Genomic DNA, 19,452 nt, shown 5'->3' with positions numbered 1-19,452 from the left:
CTTCTGCTCACCTTACTGCCTTATTACTGCCTACACCTATATCACTTTCATCTCCCAAAATAGATCAGCCACCCCAGCAGAGATTGTTTGGTTGGGACTACAGGCAAAGACAATATTCTGCAAGCATGTTGTTATCAACGTTTGAGAGTTTTTTTCTCACACTTGGTAAGTGTCTCTACATCACTTATATTTAAATTGTTTTTATCAGATTTTAGTAATAATTTGTGTCTGGAACTCTGTTATGGCCCAAGGGCTAATCAATAAAGTAAAGTAAGTAAGTAAGTATATCACTTAAATGTGTAATATCGGTATGGATTCTTGATGTGGATAGGTTTGTGTGCCTAGTCTGTTTGAGATACATAGCAGTAAAGATTGTATCTGCATCATAAACATTGCTATACTGACTTTTCATAGCTATCCAGGATAATAAAAGTACGCTTCAAAAATGTAACAGTTAAAAATTTAATTTTAATGTAATGTTTACATTCGTGTGGGTTTAATTTGCGCTATACGAGGAATACAGATTTGTAGATGAAGTTTAGTAGAGTATTTATGATCTTATGATTATCTTAGATTTACTGGTAATATCTATAGAAACACTATACATCTGACGTATAAAAAAATCTCTGACCTTCTCGTCACTGGTCGTAGACTCTGGATGAGGTAAGGGACTATCTTGGTGAGTTGTTTCAACCACTGTAGGCTCTTCAATTTTATTTCTTATAATTGGAGTTGCAAGAGGTGATAAATCTAAGGGCATCTGTAAGAATTAACGGCGAGATAAATTTTAAAACATGCAAATTATAAATGTCTCTTTAGAACAGGGAATTCACAATAATGCCAATGTAGTAGCCAAAATATCATTTCTTCAGTTAGTTACCGTGTTTCTCACAAAATAAGGCCGGGTCTTATTTTTTTTTGACCCCTGAAAAAACGGCTAGGCTGTCTTTTTGGGGGTGACTTAATTCCCCCCCTTGCATCCTCGGATGGGCAGGCGGATGTTGACCTTGGCGTTGGTGGGGCACTTCGTATCAGGACACCTTCCATCACCGTTGTTTTCCCTTCTCACTTGCTGCTGTGGTGTTTAGAGCAACGCCGCGGTGTTTGGCATAGCCACGTGCGCCCAGCCAGGGTTCCTCCCTGCAACTGGAGCCCGGTGGAGACACTTGGCTTCAGGCGCTCCTGTCGTCACCTTCCCTTTGCCTTCAAAGGTAAAGCCAATTATTTTAAAAATGACGCCCTACTACAACAAAGCCTCCCCTGCCCAAGAGGGCAGCCCAACCCTACGTGGGGAGGCGAATCTCCCGGGGCCGCAGTGCAGGATCAGCCCACCTCAGGAGAAGCGTCCAGCCACCATCCCTGCCTGGCGCCGGGCAGAGCGTGAAGAGCTTCGCCTGGGGCGCCCAGTGCAGCTGACAGGCGGGCCCTCCTTCCTGGCAGCAGAGCTCTCACCAAGGCAGTGAGCGCCTTCCCGCTGGACCCTCCGCTCATCCCGCCAGGGCCACTCCAGAGCCGTGCAGGCTGGGCAGAGCCAGGAAAGCGAGCTGCGGGTGCGCACCCGCCTGCCAAGCAAAAGAGCCGGGCTGCCCCAAGCTTGGCTTCCTTCCCAAGTCCCTCCAGCGCGAACCCGAAGGTGCCACCGGGAGAGGCTGCCCGAGGCAGTGATAGCGCCCACCTATCCGCCTGACAGGGAGGCAAGGTGATGGCAGCGCTGCTTCCCTGGCCGTCGGAGAGAGCCCGAAGCCCGTCCTTTCCATCCCTCGCCCAGCCCATCGCCGTCTCCACGCATCTCCAAATGCGCTGGCAGCTCCAAATGCTGCAGCGGAATGGGGACCAGGTAGAGGCACTGACTTGGTGGGGCTCAGCTCGGAGGACGCAGTGCAGGCCGTCGCCTTGCCTCCCTGTACACGGATGGGTGGGCGCTATCACTGCCTCGGGAGGCCTCTCCTGGTGGCCCCTTCGGGTTTGCACTGGAGGGACTTGGGAAGGAAGCCAAGCTTGGGTCGGCCCGGCTCTTTCGCTTGGCAGGCGGGCATGCACCCGCGGCTCGCTTTCCGAGCTCTGCCCAGCCTGCACAGCTCCGGCGCAGTCCTGATGGGATGAGTGGAGGGCCCGGCAGGGAGGCGCTCGCTAACTTGGTGAGAGGTCTGTCTTCGGGAAGGAGGGCCCGTCTGTCAGCTGTGCTGGGTGCCCCAGGTGAAGCTCTTCGCGCTCTGCCCGGCGCCAGGCAGGAATAGCAGTTGGGTGCTTCTCCTGGGGTGGGCCAATACTGCGCTGCGGCCCCGGGAGATTCACCTCCCCACGTGGGGTTGGGCTGCCCTCTCGGGCAGGGGAGGCTTTTTTGTAGTAGGGTGTCATTTTTAAAAGAATTGGCTTTACCTTCGAAGGCAAAGGGAAGGTGGCAACAGGAGAACCTGAAGCCAAGTGTCTCCGCAGGGCTCCGAATGCAGGGAGGAGCCCTGGCTGGCCATGCATGGCTGCACCAAACGCCGCACCATTGCTCTAAACACTGCAGCAGCAAGGGAGAAGGGAAAGCAACGGTGGTGGAAGGTGTCCCGATACGAAGTGCCCCACCAACGCAGGCAGCACCATATCCAGGTATGCAACAAAAGTACTTCCTAACGGCAAGCCCCCCCCGCCATCCCCCCCCATTTCACATGTTTAATATAGGCCTTAATTTGGGGGAAGGGTCTTAATTTGATTTTATGCCAATAAAACATGCTGGGCCTTCGTATTGTTGGAGAAACACGGTAGAAGGTATCTACTGCTAATATTAAGTTATTATAAAGTGATATCCTTGAAGTTCAATCTTAGGAAAAACAAGTGTTTCTATTTATAAATAGAATGTAGAACTCTTAAAAGCCTATTAAGAGCTTTATGTTTCAAGCAAAGTAATATTGAATTAAAATAACATTTTTATGCTCATCCTCATTTTGTTAATAAAAAATTTCTAGCTGCAAGTAATCAGTACTCTATAAATTGATATAGTTTTAATCTGCTACATTTACATACTTTCTTAATATCATCTTCAGAAGCTTTTTTGAATTCATTTTCAAAAGGACTTGCTAGTTCATTGAATAAACCCACTTCTTCACAATTCTTCAAAAATCGAGTTGGCGTTGGAGTTTGATCTGAGATTAAAAGAGAAATATATGATTTTACCCCCCAATATAAAATACGTGTTTGGCAATCAAAATCAATATTATTAACATCACAAGCACTTTATAAAATTAATATGTTCAAACAAGAACACAGTAAGAACAAAGCTGAACATCTTGTTCTTAATGTCATCATGTTTGTTTTAACAACATTATTGAAAATTCAAACATAATTAAAAGGACTTTAAAAATATGAACATTTGATTTGTAGAAATTCAGGATATTCTATATAAGGAAGAATAGAGAAACATTTTTGTATGTGAAGATGTGCTTCATCCATTACTTTGCTTGTGGGCTTTAAAAAAAGCAAATCCTTGCACTGGAATCTCGAAATTAAATTTAACACAGAATTAAATGTTTGCTTCTCCAAAATATCATAAAATTCAATTCAAAAATCAGATATTATGAAAAAAAAGTCTCTTATATGAGAAGGAATGGCAGAACATAGTGGTGGAATCAAAAGAGAAGTCACCTAAAGTCTCTATTTTGGCACAAATGGACTAAGTCCTATATATCACTTGAATTCCACTGACCCTTATCTAAAGCCAAGACAGGGCTAATGGTTAGTGGAGCAGTTTCCTGAGTGATTAGTAATCAATCAAGTTTAATCGGAACTTCATGTGTGTTCCTGATCTTTTGTGCCTGACACTTCTTCATCTATTGTTGAGGAATAGTATCTTTCTATTCAAAATAAATAAAAAGGGAGAAAATGATAGAAACTTAAAAAAAAACATGATCAGTACAAATTTTAATTTCTACCACCACTGCAGAATTTAGGTACCCTAAAAGCCACAAATAATTTTGTACTGATAATAGTGATAACATGGGATATTGGCAAGACCCAGATTTGAAGAACAAAATAATCAGAGAGTGGAGGGACACTCATCAGGATATCTTAATGTATTGTTCTCCAAACTGTGTATCAGTTGCAGTCAGCAGCACACAATCCTTCAAACACAACAGTGTTTAAAGCATCCCCAAGATATACCTGCCCACACATTGTCCAAATCTCATTTTGTCCTTTGAATCTCATATCTGACAGTTATAATGTTTGAGACTCAGTGATAGGACAATAACGTATTTAGGAAGCTATGTTAGTATTTCATTGGTAGATAGTTCATGCAATCACAATTACACATCTTCATAGGGACAAAAGAATAAAATAATCCACATAATAGCTATATTATAAAATTATTTTGCTGTAGAAGCTATGGTCTACCTTTCATACAGGATTTGTGTAGGCATTTATTAAAATTACCTTTGGAAGATAACATTACATGTAACTCCATTGTATTCCATATTGTACAAATAACATAAAATACATTTGAATCAGGTCTATACAAACAATAATTTCCAAATAACATAATAACCTATGCCCTGGATCACACAGTACATCGGGCCATACATTAATCATGATTTACTGTATAACCCCTATGGATCAAATCTTATAACAATCCAAATCCAAACAAACCATATTCTGGCTTAGCGCAATGTGAACATAGTCAGTGCATAATTCTAGAATGTGAACATCATTTTGATTACAAATATTTAAAAAAATACCCTAAGTCTGTTTACTGTGTTATGCGAATATTGCCTTTCAGACCTTTTTAATTTTATTTATAAACTTTTTTGTTCAAAAGCAAAAATGGAAAGATTTAAAAGAATATTATTGTAAGGGAAAAGACCATCAAAGATATAAAAAGATTAAACAAGAGTATATTCAATCAATTGAAATTTATTTTTAAAGTTTCTTTATCAAACATAATTAAGATCAGTAAAAATTTAAAAAATCATAAGAAATTATCTCATAGCAACATGTACAGGTGACTTTGATAAAAAATATACTGTATGGATATGCATTCTCTATATCTATAATAAATTGCTTCTTACAACAATTTTGTGAAGTTTTGTATATTAGACTGCTCTTAATTACTAAGGCTGAAGCATATATAGCCAATAGATTGTTATTAATTTATTAACCAATCAATCTTAAGGAAAAGGACAATACATGACATAACTGTGTTTTGTAAAAAAAAAAGCTCTTGACAGGATCTCAAGCATATGTAGAAAATACATAAAATCTGGGCATGTTCCAAGAGTTGGATTAATAAAAGATATACTAACCAGCTACAATGACACTGTCATTACGAGCTGGACCAAATTTCAGTGTCATCTCATGTTTATGTTTATGGACAGCCAAATGATCCTCGTTGGTAAAACGCTGCGACAAGAAGTTTTAAAATACAGTTATAAATTTGAATTATGACTAAACAGTGGGAAACATTTTCAGAATGGTTACAAACTATTTGCAATGAAAAGGCTGATTGATTTTTGTTTAATTAAAAGGTTGATACAATTACATACTTCTAAATTTGTTTTTTATTGACCATTTTCTTGAATATTTAAGTAGCATCATCATAAGTAACAAATGATACATATCAATTTTAATGGTTTTCACTCTATTTAAATACAAATTTTGACACACAATAATTCAGAGTTTTAACCACTATGATAAATTGCAAATATTCTATAAGACTTCCTTCCTTCTCCTCTCCTTTATTCTGCCATCCATCTAAGAATTCTCTAGTTCAGGGGTGTCAACTCAATTTCATTGAGGCCACATCAGGGTTGTGTTTGACCTCAGGAGACTGGGGTGGGCTTGGTCATCTCAATGTCACTTGTGTGGGGGCGCCTGTGGTGGCCCAAGCGCTCTGCCAACGAAAACAGGCTCCTAAGCTCTGTTTCTGGCTGCAACAGCCTCCTGCAAGCCTCCTGAGGCCCTTCGGAGCTCCATTTTTGCTTGCAGGACCGGGGCGGTTCTTCACTCTTTCAGGAGTGCCCCCCCAGGCCATATCTAAGCACCCCCTGCCCAGATTTGCCCCCCGCAGGCCTTGAGTTTGATATCCCTGCTCTAGTTCTATTCCAGAAAAATCAGGAATTTTAAAAAATAGATTGAGAACACATATAGAAAATTGCCTTATTTTTCTGTGCTTTTTTTCCTTGACACAACTTTGCCATTAAATTCTATCCAATGCTCAGTAATTGCTGGGCACAATTAAATGGAAATTACAAGGAATAGATAATTTCTGTGCAAAATTCTCCAACTGTTGTTTGCATTTAAGACTTAGTTTAACATGCATTCTAGTGTATGTTCTTCAGGCTGGTATATATGCTTCTAGCACATACTGGCATTTCTTAGAATAAGACTTTGAAATTATTCAAAACTAAAATTTGATATGTTATAGATCACACTTGAGGATATACTCTCCTTCACTTAATACCATTGAACGTATCAGTTAAGCACTCTTGGACCATTAGATTATATTTACCTATTTGCATAAGTCTAATGAGCCATGCTTCTGCCCACCTAGCAGTTCGAAAGCATGCAAATGTGATTAGATAAATAGGGATCATTTTGGTGGAAAGTAACAATGTTCTGTGTGCTTTGGAGTATAGTCATGCTGTCTATCTATATGACCACAGAAATGGTCTTCAGACAACTCTGGTTTCTTGGTTAAGAAAGGGAGATGGGCACTGCCCCCTAGAATCAGATATGACTCGATGGGGAAACCTTTATTTTTTTAATGAGCCTATTTCTGAATTTATATCCTAAGATTCCTGAGCATTTTCTCTTCCTTGTCTCTTTCTATGATATTGGATAGAGATTAGATATCTATGATATTGATTCACTAACTTATACCATTTTTAAAAGAGAGATGGCTTTCTGATCAGTTGTTTGCAAAGCATTGTTGCTATCACATTTTTCAAACTCAGAAGTGTAACAGTGCGCCCTATGTAGTATGTGAATGCTACACATGCTTTAGATGAGTTCAGCAATCATTTAAACATTATGCAAAAAAGGGCACACATATGAAAATAGAATGTTCCATTTTCCATGTCAATATTTCTAAATATATTAATCCACTAAATAGCATAGCTGCAATTTAGCTATCTGTAACATATTAGATCACATTAATTAATGTAGAATACAAAAGAAAACAAATCACAGAATTTAAACTGAAAAACTGCTCTAAGAATTGCATTTTCTTAAATTACTTCAGGGTATCAGAAAGAAGTTAGATCATGCTGAATTTTTCATCTCCCTACCCCCTCTTAGTGTTTACTGTTCTGTTATATTACACCCACATAAGAAATTTTCTGGGTGTTATATACTCCATTAAAATTTGTTATACAATAAATTTAAATATATATATAAATATTACAATTTTAAAACTAACATATTACATACATTTTGAAGCATTATTAAAGAAAACAAATCTTCATCTGGCACCAAAATGTAAGCATCAGGCTAGCATCTCTGCAGTAAGTAATGTCCTGCTTAAGTAAGTAATAGAGGGAGACACTGCTTCTGGCAGACTGACCTTAACTGATGATTAAAGAGACTCATGATCTTATCTAGTTGTTAATGAAATTTCTGCAAGGTAATAACCAAGCTCAGAGAGCATCAGTGATTCCATAGTCTTTGGGCATTATAGGCTACTACCACCACTTTTTTGCAAGAAAAATGGACGGATATGCAGACAGATTTCAAAGCCCTGACATAACATAGTTATGTCAGCCATTCTCAGGTAGCAGCCTAGCTTCTCTATTTTTAAACCAAACTTTCTGGACTATTTTCAAAGGGACATTTATAATCCATAATCCTACCTGGAGTGAAATCAGCATGAATGAGGTTGCTAGGCTATTTTTCTCCTGGCAAGGTCATAGTTGTTGTTATCAGTCCAGTATGGTAAAAGGTATCCTAAGTTCCTGAAGCCATTCAAGCTTTCAAATGAATAATGCTGGGTCCAAAAATGTTATCAAAACCATACCCTTGAACTCTAGTGGAAATACAATTCTTTCCTCAATTAGATGAACACAATTAATCAAACAGGTAGCCCATTTACAGAATGTTTGCTTTCTCTGTACTATTCACCTTATTCCACCTTATTCTATTCACCTTATTCCAGGCCATCATCTTGCTCAGGCCTATTTATTATTTATGATTATTTTCAAAATAATTCTTCAAGAAAAACTCCTTTTCAGAACACACATGTACTGCAAAATGAGTTCCTCAAGCATATTGTAAAAATATTTATATACACTTAAAAAGAACACAAGAACGGTGAAATCATGACTTCATATAATTGAAAACATCACTCCGTATGGGAATACATTAAAATATTCTTTATATTAAAAGAAGTTCTAAGGTAATTTCTTTTGTTTTCTCCTTTGTATAATTTAGCATGGCTATAGAATAGCTTTCAAAGTTAAGGTAAACAATTTAATAACACTATTTTCTGATTATGAAGCAATTCAAAAAATAAAGCAATTTGATAAAGGAAACAATTCTGTTAACAGAAATAGTTTTTAATATGTTTTGTAATGTGTCTAACTTTCCACTCCTAAATTACCCACTGATCAGGAACAATTACAATTAATAAACAAATAAATGCACACGGATTGAAGCTTTATGCAGATCCACTGCTGATGAATCCTGTTCAATATAGCAGTACTAAGACTCATAATGTATCTTGAGAGAGAAGGGAAGCTAAACCTGCTGCTCATTCCAGTTCAAAAACCAGATACTGAACAAGCAGGAAGAAATGCATTGTTAGACTGTGGGACAAGTTCAAAAGCTTCTTGTTTAAAAGAATGAGACAGATGCTAATAGGATCGGACATAAACTACTTCTGATGTAACAGATGTTTCTCTGTTGACTTAGATGAACAGATCTAAAATACATATATTACCTGTCCACATCCAGGGGCAGTACATAGAAAGGGTTTGTCATCACTCATATTCTACAGGTTCTTGTGTTACCTGCATTGGAATAGCAAACATAATTAGTTAAGATTCTGCCAAGAATTTATCTTGCATTAATTTATATGACAAAGTCTCAAATAAAAAACAATATTTCAATACACTTAATTATTATAAGCATATTTCTAAAACAATATAATAAAAAAATCCCAAATAATTTGGTGCATTCTTTGTCAAAGTGAAATTGAACCTTGAACACGCAATTATTAGTCAAGCTTGAAAACATTTTTATGAAGTACAGCAACTAGGCTTTATTATTTAAACGGAACACAAATGTGTCAATGTCTCCCTTTGGTAGATTCCACACCGATACAGGTAGCCCTTGATTTATAAGTTGTTCAGTAACTGTTTAACATTACGATACTAAAAAAGTGACTTATGACCATTTTTCGCACTTACCAATGTTGCAGCATCCCCATGGTTATGTGATCAAATTCAGATGCTTGGCAACTGACTCATATTTATGATGGTTGCAGTGCCCTGACGTCATGTGATCACCTTTTGCAACCTTCTGACAAGCATAGTCAATTAGGGAAACCAGATTCATTTAACCACCATGTTACTAATTTAACAACTGTATTAATTCACTTAACAACTGTGGCAAGAAAGATTGTAAAATGGGGCAAAATTCACTTAACAAATGTCTTTTGGGCTCAATTGTGGTTGTAAATCGAGGACTACCTGTATGCCAAAGGGATAAGGTGAAGAATCTACTGAGTACAAAAAACTCTTATGCCAGAGATGCTATATTTTATTTCTGGTTTTGGATTGGATGAGTTGCTTTTTCCCATTTAGAGTTAATTTAAAATCTGGGAATCCCTGAAGAACAGGTGCTACCTATACATAGAGCAGCCTTTCACAGCTTCATTCTGTACACCAATTACAGTATGGCCTTTCCTGGATAAGAAAACCTTCCTCAAACCAGTCATATCTTGATAACCTATTTGTGGGATGTAGGCATGGGACTGACTTGGAAAGTTACTGAGAAACTTTGGATGGTCCACAATGCAACAGCCTACGTTTATCAGCAGCTTGACTTTACGGGTACTAGTCTATCTGCACATGTAACACTGCTATTTAGCCAGTTCGTGGGATATCAGTTTGCTTCCGAGGCAATTCAAGGTGCTGGTTGCCATCTTTAAAATTCTGTATGATCCAGAACCTGAGCATCTTTGTAATACCTTACTTAAAGTGGTTCCTTCTATATTGAACAGTAGGCTCCTTTTGGAACACTATTGCTAGGAAGTATAATCTATCCTCCCTTCTCTAGAACCTGGAGGTCAGACTTGGCTTGAATCTCTTGGCCTTTCAAAAAATGATCCAGAACCAGACTTGACAACAACCCCCTGGGACCTAAGGAGTTTGTCCCTTGAGGAGTTTCCTGCAGAGTAAGTGTTTAATTTGTTCCTTGGTGCTTAAGAGTATATGATGGTGGTAATTTTGTTATTTGTATTTTTACTTCCATTACTATGCTCAGATATGTAAGGTGCTCAGAATCACTTGGATGGAAGCAAGATAAATATATAAACAAAGACATTACTAAGTGGTGACTAATACTAGTGGAACCTAATTGCTATGGAAGATTATAAAACTTAATGGAAACATAAACTGAGAGTTGATTAGATACCATTAATTCAGAGGTACTTAGACTTAACAATGGAAATGAGGAATATATAAAATATCAGAAAATGTGTCAGTGGAATCTTTAATTAGATCAGATGGGTCTTGAATAATTTTTACCCTATTAAAACAGATCACAATTAAGCCTGACAATCAGTAGACTAAATTTCTATCTTAATGAATACAAATGGGACACTTTTTAAATAAGTTTAAATTTTAAAATGTTCTAACCAATTTTAGATTCTAATGGATTCCAATAAAGTGTTCATATTCAGTGAAGTGAATCTCTCTTTAATTGCAGGTGGGTAAGTTTATTTCTATTTATGAAAGATTATTATTTTTACTCTGACTTGGTAGAGTCAATTCTTTTCATGAAATATTAACTTCCATATTTTAGAAAAATAGTTCAACAGCAAATTTATATCTTTAGCTGTTGTTTTTCTTTCCAAAATTAAACCATGAAACCAAACCAAAGCTCTAGATGGACAAGATTTAAGTTCTTATAACTGATATTACAATTCTAATTAAGCTAACTAGCCAAACTGAACTAGAGTTTTTGATGGCAATTCCACAGAAAGCATGATGCAGAAATCCAGATATGGGTAATTCAAATTGGCCTTGTGTAGGTAGCACTTGTATTTAAGTTGCTGCACATACACAATGTGAACAATGTCAGAGAATAATACAGGTAGCCTTTGACTTACAACTGTAATTCAGCTCAGAATTACAGCTGTAAGTTGTCCTGGTTGGTAAGTGATTCAATGTATGACTGCACCTGGTTTTATGACTTTTGTGATAAGTCATTAAACAAATATCACAGTTGATTAAAAAATCCACTTTCTGCAATGGGCATTTGCCAGAAACCAGCAAAAAAAATATAGAACATGTTCACATGATTGTGTGATATTGCAAATGGCTGTAAATGCAGTCTGAGCACCCAAAATGCAATCATATAACCAATCATAGTGGGGATGGGGTGGGGCATTAGCTGTAGGAACTTTGAATCCAGGATGAAAATAGCCCTAGGGACCAGTTGTAAATTGACAATTACCAACAATTTCCATCAAAATTGCACTCCGGTTCACCAAACAGTATTGCCCAGGTGGACATTATACACTAGGAAGAAAAATCTGGACCCTTGTATACGAAGATAGCATAGGGATAATCAGTGTATGAATTTGTCCTTCCCAACAGGCTACTGTCATATGAGGTCCTTTAAAATAAGCATATGGGGCTATCTAATTTCATTATTGGAACATTGACCACAACATAGCTAAATAACAATATTGAAAAGTGCCAGAGTTTATTAACCAATCATAATTGGTTTCATGCCTTCTGAGCTACTGAGCACACCTCAACTCCCTCCAATTTTTTAAGGAAAAAGTCTAATCCCATCTAGAAATGGTTGAAGAGCTTTATGAGCTTTCATCCAATTACTACTTTCATGCAATCAGTACTATCATTAAGCTGCCAAAAAATCAAGAACCCATTTAGTCACAATTTCCTTTTCCCCCACAACCATCCACATCAGGGTAGCTGAGAAAACTTTTGGCCTGAAGACAAGTCAGCATCAGAAATGAAGGCCATTACTTCCAACATAAATTTAGTTTGTTTTCTGTTTCCACCATAGATAGAATTGAAGTGCACAAGGGAAAAGAATCCCATGCTGCTACTTGTTCCATCAAATCAATACATATTTGGTTTCAGACACAAAATACTAAAAAGTATTTTATATGAACCACTTCTTCCTCAGCAATAGATGTGCTTTTTTAAGCTATGTATGCTAATGAAAACATACATCTTGCTCTTTTCATTGAAAAAAAATATATATCTCAAGACAAGGCATATAATAATTTAAAAGACATCTTTCTCTCTCAAGAAATTCTTCTTTTTGGTCCAGTAGTATATACAATAAAATATTTTACCCATTGATGCAAGAAACAATTGAATGATCACATTCATTAGGTTTCTAGGCTTTTAAAAACAATCATGACAGGTAGCACTATTCTTGCAATTGTTTGAAAGGCACCTTCTCTAAATTGGACAATTTGGAAAAGACGTCTCCCAAATGATCATGAGAATGGCTCCTGTTTGTAGAACATCACAAGGCAGCTTCTATATAAGGAGGTCACACTTCACACTGGCTGAGCATGCTTGTCAGCAGCTGCAGAAAAAGGCAAAGGTAAGTAGAGAAATATTGTATGCTGCTGGGCTCTGTAACTGGCAGAGACCTCCTGGGTATGCAAGAGTGGAGAGTAGGCCTGAGTCTCCAGAGCCATGGCAACATTGTGCACACTGGGGCACCAAAGGATGGCTGCGACTGGGGTAAATATAGGTGAGTGTGTAAGAGGAAATTACAACAGCCTGAAGTTGGTTATAAGGATGAACTGACTGACAAGTGTCTGAATTTTTATCATGTGACTACAGGGGCTTTGCACATCAGGTCACATGTCTTTTCATTCAACATCATTGTAATTTCAAATAGTTGCTACCACACTCTAATTCAAACCTGGGAATTTTACAGTGTCCTAGCCATTTTCTTTGGCTGACCCTATCCAGCCTGTGTAAAGTCAACTGGAAATTAGAAATCAAATGTAAATAAGATGTAATATGTATTACCAATAGTAACTAATCAAAAACACACATAATTTACTGCTTTTTATAAAGTGGTAAAATTAATGTTGAGCGCAATTAAGTTCAACCTATTGGTTCAGCCCTCAGCAACAGTTCCAGTCTCTCATGTGGTCTATTTGAAAAATGAATGCAGATAAGAAACTTTTATTCAGTCACATGACACATGACCTGGAGAATATATTATTATATCCATAGCCTGGAAACAAGTATTTCTGAGATGATGAGAAATAGATTTTATTTATTCTTTGAAGACAGAGGAAAATGCATTAATATGTAGTTGTTTCAGGACTTTAGAATTCTTCCTTAGAACACATACATTTTCACTGTTTTGGGGCAACAACTCCAACCTGCAAAACTAGATATTCTACCAAACATATGGTATTCATGAATAAGCAGATTTACAACACAAGGACATTCAAAATGGAATTATCTAAACAAGGTGTTGGTAAACATGTACAGAGGGGAAATAAGTTAATTTTATGATACTTAATAGCCTATTTAATAGCCTATTTCCAAAGTTTAAATCCAAATTCCTATGACCCCCAATGGGATTGATAGGGGCGCATTCAAAATTCTTTTCATAGAAAAATTGAAAACATCTGAACTAGAGGAATGTATTTCAGTATTTCAAAATTACATGTACAGAGTAACATTTATAAACTTCTTTTTAAAGTAAGTATTTTAAACTACAGGTAGTTCTCACTTAACCACAATTGAGACTTGCAACTCTACCATTCAGAAACATGGTCATTAAGTGAGAAAGCACATGACCAAGACTTAGAAATTTTACTGCAGATTAATTCACTCACTCTGCTTGTTGGAAACTGGCTGTGAAGTATAAAAATTGCGATGAAGTGACTATGGAGCACTGCAAAGGTTATAAGTGTCACAACCAACTGTAAAGCTATTTTCAGCACAGTTGCAACTTCAAATGATCGCTTAATGAATGAAGAATATCTACATAATTTCAAAAGAACACATCAAAATCTTTCTTCTTGACTTGGCAATCTTAGTATATAAACATTCAGACACTACTCAAGGTAGGCTTTAGAACTGATTTGAAATAAAATGAAAAATTAGAGAAAAATGTCACAATAGTAACTTAGTAAAATACACACAGGTAGTCTGCCTTACTGACCACTCATTCAGCGACCATTTGAAGTTGTAATGGTCCTCAAAGTTGTGGCTATCACGCTGTTCTCATGGTCATGTGATTGCGATTCAGGTGCTTGGCAACCACTCGCATTTATGACAGCTGCAGCATCCTGCGATCATGAGACTGCCATCTGCAACTTTCCCTACCAGCAAGCAAAATCAATGGGGAAGATGGCAAGTGTCACAAGTGGTTCTGGTAAATCTCCCCCTTTTTGCACACTGCACCCTCCTCTCCTGGCTCCCTGCTTGTGACCCATTTCCTCTGTTTCCCTATGTTTGCACTGCACCTATCACATACCCCTGCTCTCCTTACATGGGGCTCCCACCGCTTCCTGCTTAATGACTCACACGTCTTGAGAGTTACAACGGCAACCGTTACTGTTTGGATTGCTGTTGCTGAACAATATGGACATTGCACTTTATGACATTACTTAGTGATGCCCAGACCCAACTGCCATCACCCATGGGCTATCTGTAATCATTCTAAAATAGGGAATAAATAAAACCATGGTATCAAGAAAATGGAATACAGGTAGTCTTCATGCTTGACTACCACAGCATCCTCACAGTCAAGTGATCAAAATTCAGAATCTTAGCAACTGGCATGTATTTACAACAGTTGCAGCATCCCAGGGTCATGCAATTACCATTTTGCAACCTTCCCAACCAGCTTCTGACAAGTCAAAGTTAATGGGGGAAACTGGATTTGCTTAATGATGCAATTCCCTTAAAAACTGCAATAATTTGCCTAATAACTGTGGCAAAAGGGTCGTAAAATGAGGTGTGACTCACTTAACCACCTTGCTCAGCAACAGAAATTTTGATCACAATTGTGGTCATAAATTGAGAACTATCTTTATACAGTAAGAGACTACGCACTAAACATCTTGATTCAGTTCAGACTAAATTACAAGCTTAAAACTTGACATGACTGTGATGAAATAAATGTCATAAGCATATATAAACATATTCTTTATAAATAATTAGCAGACAGATTCTTCATCTTCCACTATAGGTCCTCTATGAAGAATAACTTTAAACAGGACATTTCATTCCAGCTCAAACATTACCCAACTATAATTTAGGCTTCTTTCAGATGGCCAAATTATAAGTGCTATCCATCAGTATTTGAGCCAGCAAAAAAGCATATCATATAAATTGTGCTCCCCTGATTGCTGATCCTTAATCTCCTTCTGTAACAAGGCTTTAAAATGGCGCTATGCAAACTTAGTTATTACAGGTCAAGTTTTAAAATGTGATTGGTAATCTCCTCCGGATTTGTTTCTTCTCCGACCCAGCATCAACTCCAAGCAGGAAAAAAATTCTTCTTACTGTGGAGAGGAAGACATCTAGACAGATTTATTGGATTTGTAGGACACCTGACTCCATCATGATTAGGATGCTTAGCATTATAGACTTAGCTACCTGTCAATTGTTCTAATAATAAATGGCAAGCACTTCCCCACAGAAATCAGATTGGTGGCTACTCTGGTTTCCAAAAGCAATCAAGGTAGAGTTAGTATGAACAGCCTTTAGAATCTTAAATTACTCCAGTTAAACTGTCTGATGAAATAATTGTGGCAGGTCTCAATCATTACCAAGCAAACTGCTGCATTGTGCACCAGTTGTAGCTTTCTAATAATCTTCAAAGATAACAATACTGGTCCTAGGTGTTGGCATGCTTATCTGTGAATCCTCCAAAATAAAAGTATTAATAAAAATCCAGCAGCTGACCTAGCAGAACTTTTGTAATACACCCAACAGTGACTGAGCCAACAACCAATAGTTGGCAAAACACTGTTCACTTTCTCTGTTAAAACTAACCCTCTGCGCAGCATAGGATTACTAGTCTTTCAAAAGTATCATAAACTTATATTTAGAACATAAGATTAGCACTTGTGTTTTTTTAAGTCCTAAAACTGTATGTAAAAAAAGCCTGGATGTAAGATTTGAAAATGCATTTTATGAAAGATAACCGTTGCTGAAGGTCCAATATTTTCTACAGCCCAAATCAAAACGGTCATTTGATGGCAATTCCCAAGAACCAATAAAATCTGGCCAGATTTAAATTCCTAATTGTAATGGTTACCAATTTAACCTATTAACCACAATTATATCAGCAGAAGAGAGAAAAGTGTTTAAGAATTGAAATGGACAAGGTCAACCAACCCTTGCTACAGGTATAGGGTGGAAATCAGGTGAAGGCAATGTCAGGAAGAAAAAGTTATGTTGGTGTCAGGATTGGAATCCAGTGAGAAAGTGTTGATTGGATAGACTATCTGTCCTACAACAAGGAATAATAGCGACACAATAAAACACCAGCAGCCTCTGCTACAGTTAATTCTCACAACCTCCTTTCGGAGCTGAAAAAAGGAAAGCCTTCTGTGGGCCAAGAGCTTTATTTTGTTCTCAATTTCATTTAACTCCAGCTGTCCGGATCTCTTTCCTTGCAGGACATGGTGGAGTAGATCTTAACCATCAAAAGCCAACAGGACCGTGAGGAGGGAATATCTCCGGATCCTGGAGCCTTCGGAGCTTCCCTCCCTGCGGTCCCTATATATGTCCCTATGTCTGTATCTCCATATATGCATGTACTTGTCTATCTGCACTCCCAATGCTATATAAGAAAAGGAGGCGGCGGCTCGGGCCCTCCGTGGCTCCAGCTCTCTTCTTTCCTCCTCCAGGATTCCAGGAAAAACGGAAGACGGAGGCGTCCGGGCCAAGGCCCACCAGGAACGACAGGAGAAGGTAGGCTGGCTCCCGGGAGCAAGGGACGGGTCGAAGGAGGAAAAAAAGAACACGGAACGGCGGCGCCATGTTACACTTCCCCAGGTTCCCTTCTCCTATCCTCCGCCACCAGGGCCCGGCTCTTCTCCCTCAGCCTACCCCCGGGGCTAGGGCTACAGCCACACCCCGAGCCGTTATCCTACAACGTCAAGGAGAGGCACGGCCTTCCTCTCCGCCTCCATTAAAACAAAACCAAACCGCCGCGCGCGCGCGCACACACACACACTCACACACAGCCAACTCACCCCTCACGACCGCCGGCCGAGCCGCACATTAAAGCCCGGGTTTTTTGTCCCCCCCCACTTCCCACCCGGTTCTCGTCACATCTCGCGGGAACTCCGTGACATAGCGGTTTCTCTCCCTCTCTCTCTTTCGCGTTGCTTTCTTTCCCTCCTGCTGGGTCAGGAGAAAACGGGGTCACGGGCCGCGCGGAGACGGGCCGGGTGCAGCACAGACGGAACGGAAGAGGAAGGAGGCACGCACAACCGCAGGAGGGAGAAGCCGCGTGGTTGTGGGCTCCGCGAAGGCGGGGCCAGTGCCATTCCGCCGGTGCCTGGGTGGCCGGAAGCAGCCCCGTCCTTCCTTCCTTCCTTCCTTCCTTCCTGCGCTCCTCCTTTTCGCGCCTGCGCGCAGAAGAGGAAGGTGTCCTTTCGAGGGGGATCCTGGGTGTTGCCAAGTGCCGGTGGGGAGGGGCAGGGCTGTTGGATTTGAAATGCACGGAGGAGTGTTAGCTGGAGGCAAAAATCACAGCACATTGATAGTCTCTGCAGCCAGGTGGCCTTTATTTCATAGGGCAGTCTTTTATTATAATATTGGTTTTGTGAAGTTTTTCTTGGTTTTCCCCCTGGATTTTTTTTTTTTTGGTAAAGTGAACTTATAAACAATTAAAAATATTATCCTTATGAACCTTCTACATTTGCCCTTTTCAGGTTTACCCTTTCCCCCCAAAATATGGTTACTCTAGATAGATAGATAGATATAGATATGTGTATATACATACACACACTATACACCCACACACCCCTTATATATTTAGCATGAAATGCACTTGTAAATCATTGCAGTTACAGTTGCTAAGTGAATCTGCCTTCCCCACTGACTTTGCTTGTCAGGTGGCCAAAGGTGGCCACAAGGCCCTGGGACACTGCAACCATCATAAATGTGAGTCAGTTGCCAACCATCAAAATTTTGATCATGTGACCATGGGAATGCTGCAGTGGTCGCAACTGTAAAAAATGGAAGTTATTTTTTTCAGTGATGTAACTTTGAAGGGTCGATAAATGAACTGTTGTACTAACTTGTATACTTCTCTTTATCTGATAGGAATTATGGATGTTGGAAATCCAGCAGTTCATCCATACAGGTAATTAACAGTAATTGGAACAATAACTGCCATTGTTAAATGACACAATCATAAAGCATGCCATCCTATGACTGCAGATGGCAGACCTGGCTATGGCAATTGTGGCAGTCCTAGTTGCTATCATTAAGCAACAACTGTCTTAAGCAAGGACTTCACATGAGCAGGACTTCCATCTTCTTGCCAGTTTGATTTTGTTTGTGGGAAGGCAGCAAGGAACATTGGAAATTATGATTCTGTGACTGAGGATGCTACAATGGCTGGGACTCCAAGGACCAGTCATTAAGCCCCCACTTTATACACTTGAGCAGTCACTGAGTGGACAATACCCAAGGGCCACCTGTACTGCTTTGAGGAAAGCTAAATTAATGCTTGTGGTATAACATGAGTCTTAAATGTTGACATTCATTTTGTAGATTATGCAAACTTTAATACTTGATGCAAGTCTTCTACCAGTTTAATGTTATTAGCATCATCATAATCAATTCTTGGTTTTTTTTGCTTTTTTTCCAATTGTAAAATCAATTACCGCTAAAAAGAATGCAGACCAAATTAGGCAATTAGCCACGTTCCAGTTGTGATTTTCAGTAATGTTCAACCATTCTAACCTATCTGCGCCCCCCCCATCCATCTTGAATCGGATTGGGGGCTGCCAAAAGGGAGGATGGGTGACCTTGGGAATGAAAGTAAAGTGAGAAGGGAAGATAGCCACAACATTCTTTCGCCAGAGCTCAAGGCCGAGTCACTGAATTTGGAGGGGAGTGACTGGACTGCGGGACTTCAGAATGGAGGCGGATTGGACAGTGTGACTTGAGGGTCATCAGTAAGGGGGTTGGATGTGAGTTTAACCTGGCAGGGGAAAACACGGGATTTTAGATTTGGGTTTTCCCAGATGTGCCAATATGACTTCTCTAA

The 19,452-nt window shown here is 39.1% G+C and overlaps 1 protein-coding gene and 1 long non-coding RNA gene across 5 annotated transcripts in view; one reads left to right on the top strand and one right to left on the bottom strand.

Moving 5' to 3' along the window:
* ATF2 (activating transcription factor 2) overlaps positions 1-17,802 on the bottom strand; it is a 48,466-nt gene extending 30,664 nt beyond the window's left edge. The window contains exons 1-6 of one of the 4 annotated variants that reach the window (XM_087919907.1): positions 17,423-17,740; positions 8,912-8,981; positions 7,827-7,999; positions 5,283-5,379; positions 3,013-3,131; positions 632-760 (exon numbers count right to left, since the gene is read on the bottom strand). In XM_087919907.1, the coding sequence (XP_087776033.1) occupies positions 632-760; positions 3,013-3,131; positions 5,283-5,379; positions 7,827-7,844 (363 nt within the window). In that variant the 5' untranslated portion in view covers positions 7,845-7,999; positions 8,912-8,981; positions 17,423-17,740. Of the gene's footprint in view, positions 1-631; positions 761-3,012; positions 3,132-5,282; positions 5,380-7,826; positions 8,000-8,911; positions 8,982-17,422 lie in introns of all 4 variants that reach the window. The other 3 variants (XM_087919908.1, XM_026697023.2, XM_087919906.1) reach the window with 3 other exon arrangements.
* Positions 89-17,142, top strand: LOC148127963 (uncharacterized). Its single transcript, XR_015740749.1, has 3 exons — positions 89-165; positions 10,252-10,369; positions 17,075-17,142. It is a non-coding gene; the product is annotated as an uncharacterized LOC148127963 (long non-coding RNA).
* Positions 17,803-19,452: the final 1,650 nt, after the last annotated feature.

This window comes from Pseudonaja textilis, chromosome 1 (assembly GCF_049901715.1).
Source record: "Pseudonaja textilis isolate UNSWEBS1 chromosome 1, rPseTex1.2, whole genome shotgun sequence".
Lineage (NCBI taxonomy): Eukaryota > Metazoa > Chordata > Lepidosauria > Squamata > Elapidae > Pseudonaja > Pseudonaja textilis.
This window is presented reverse-complemented; position numbering and strand designations above follow the sequence as displayed.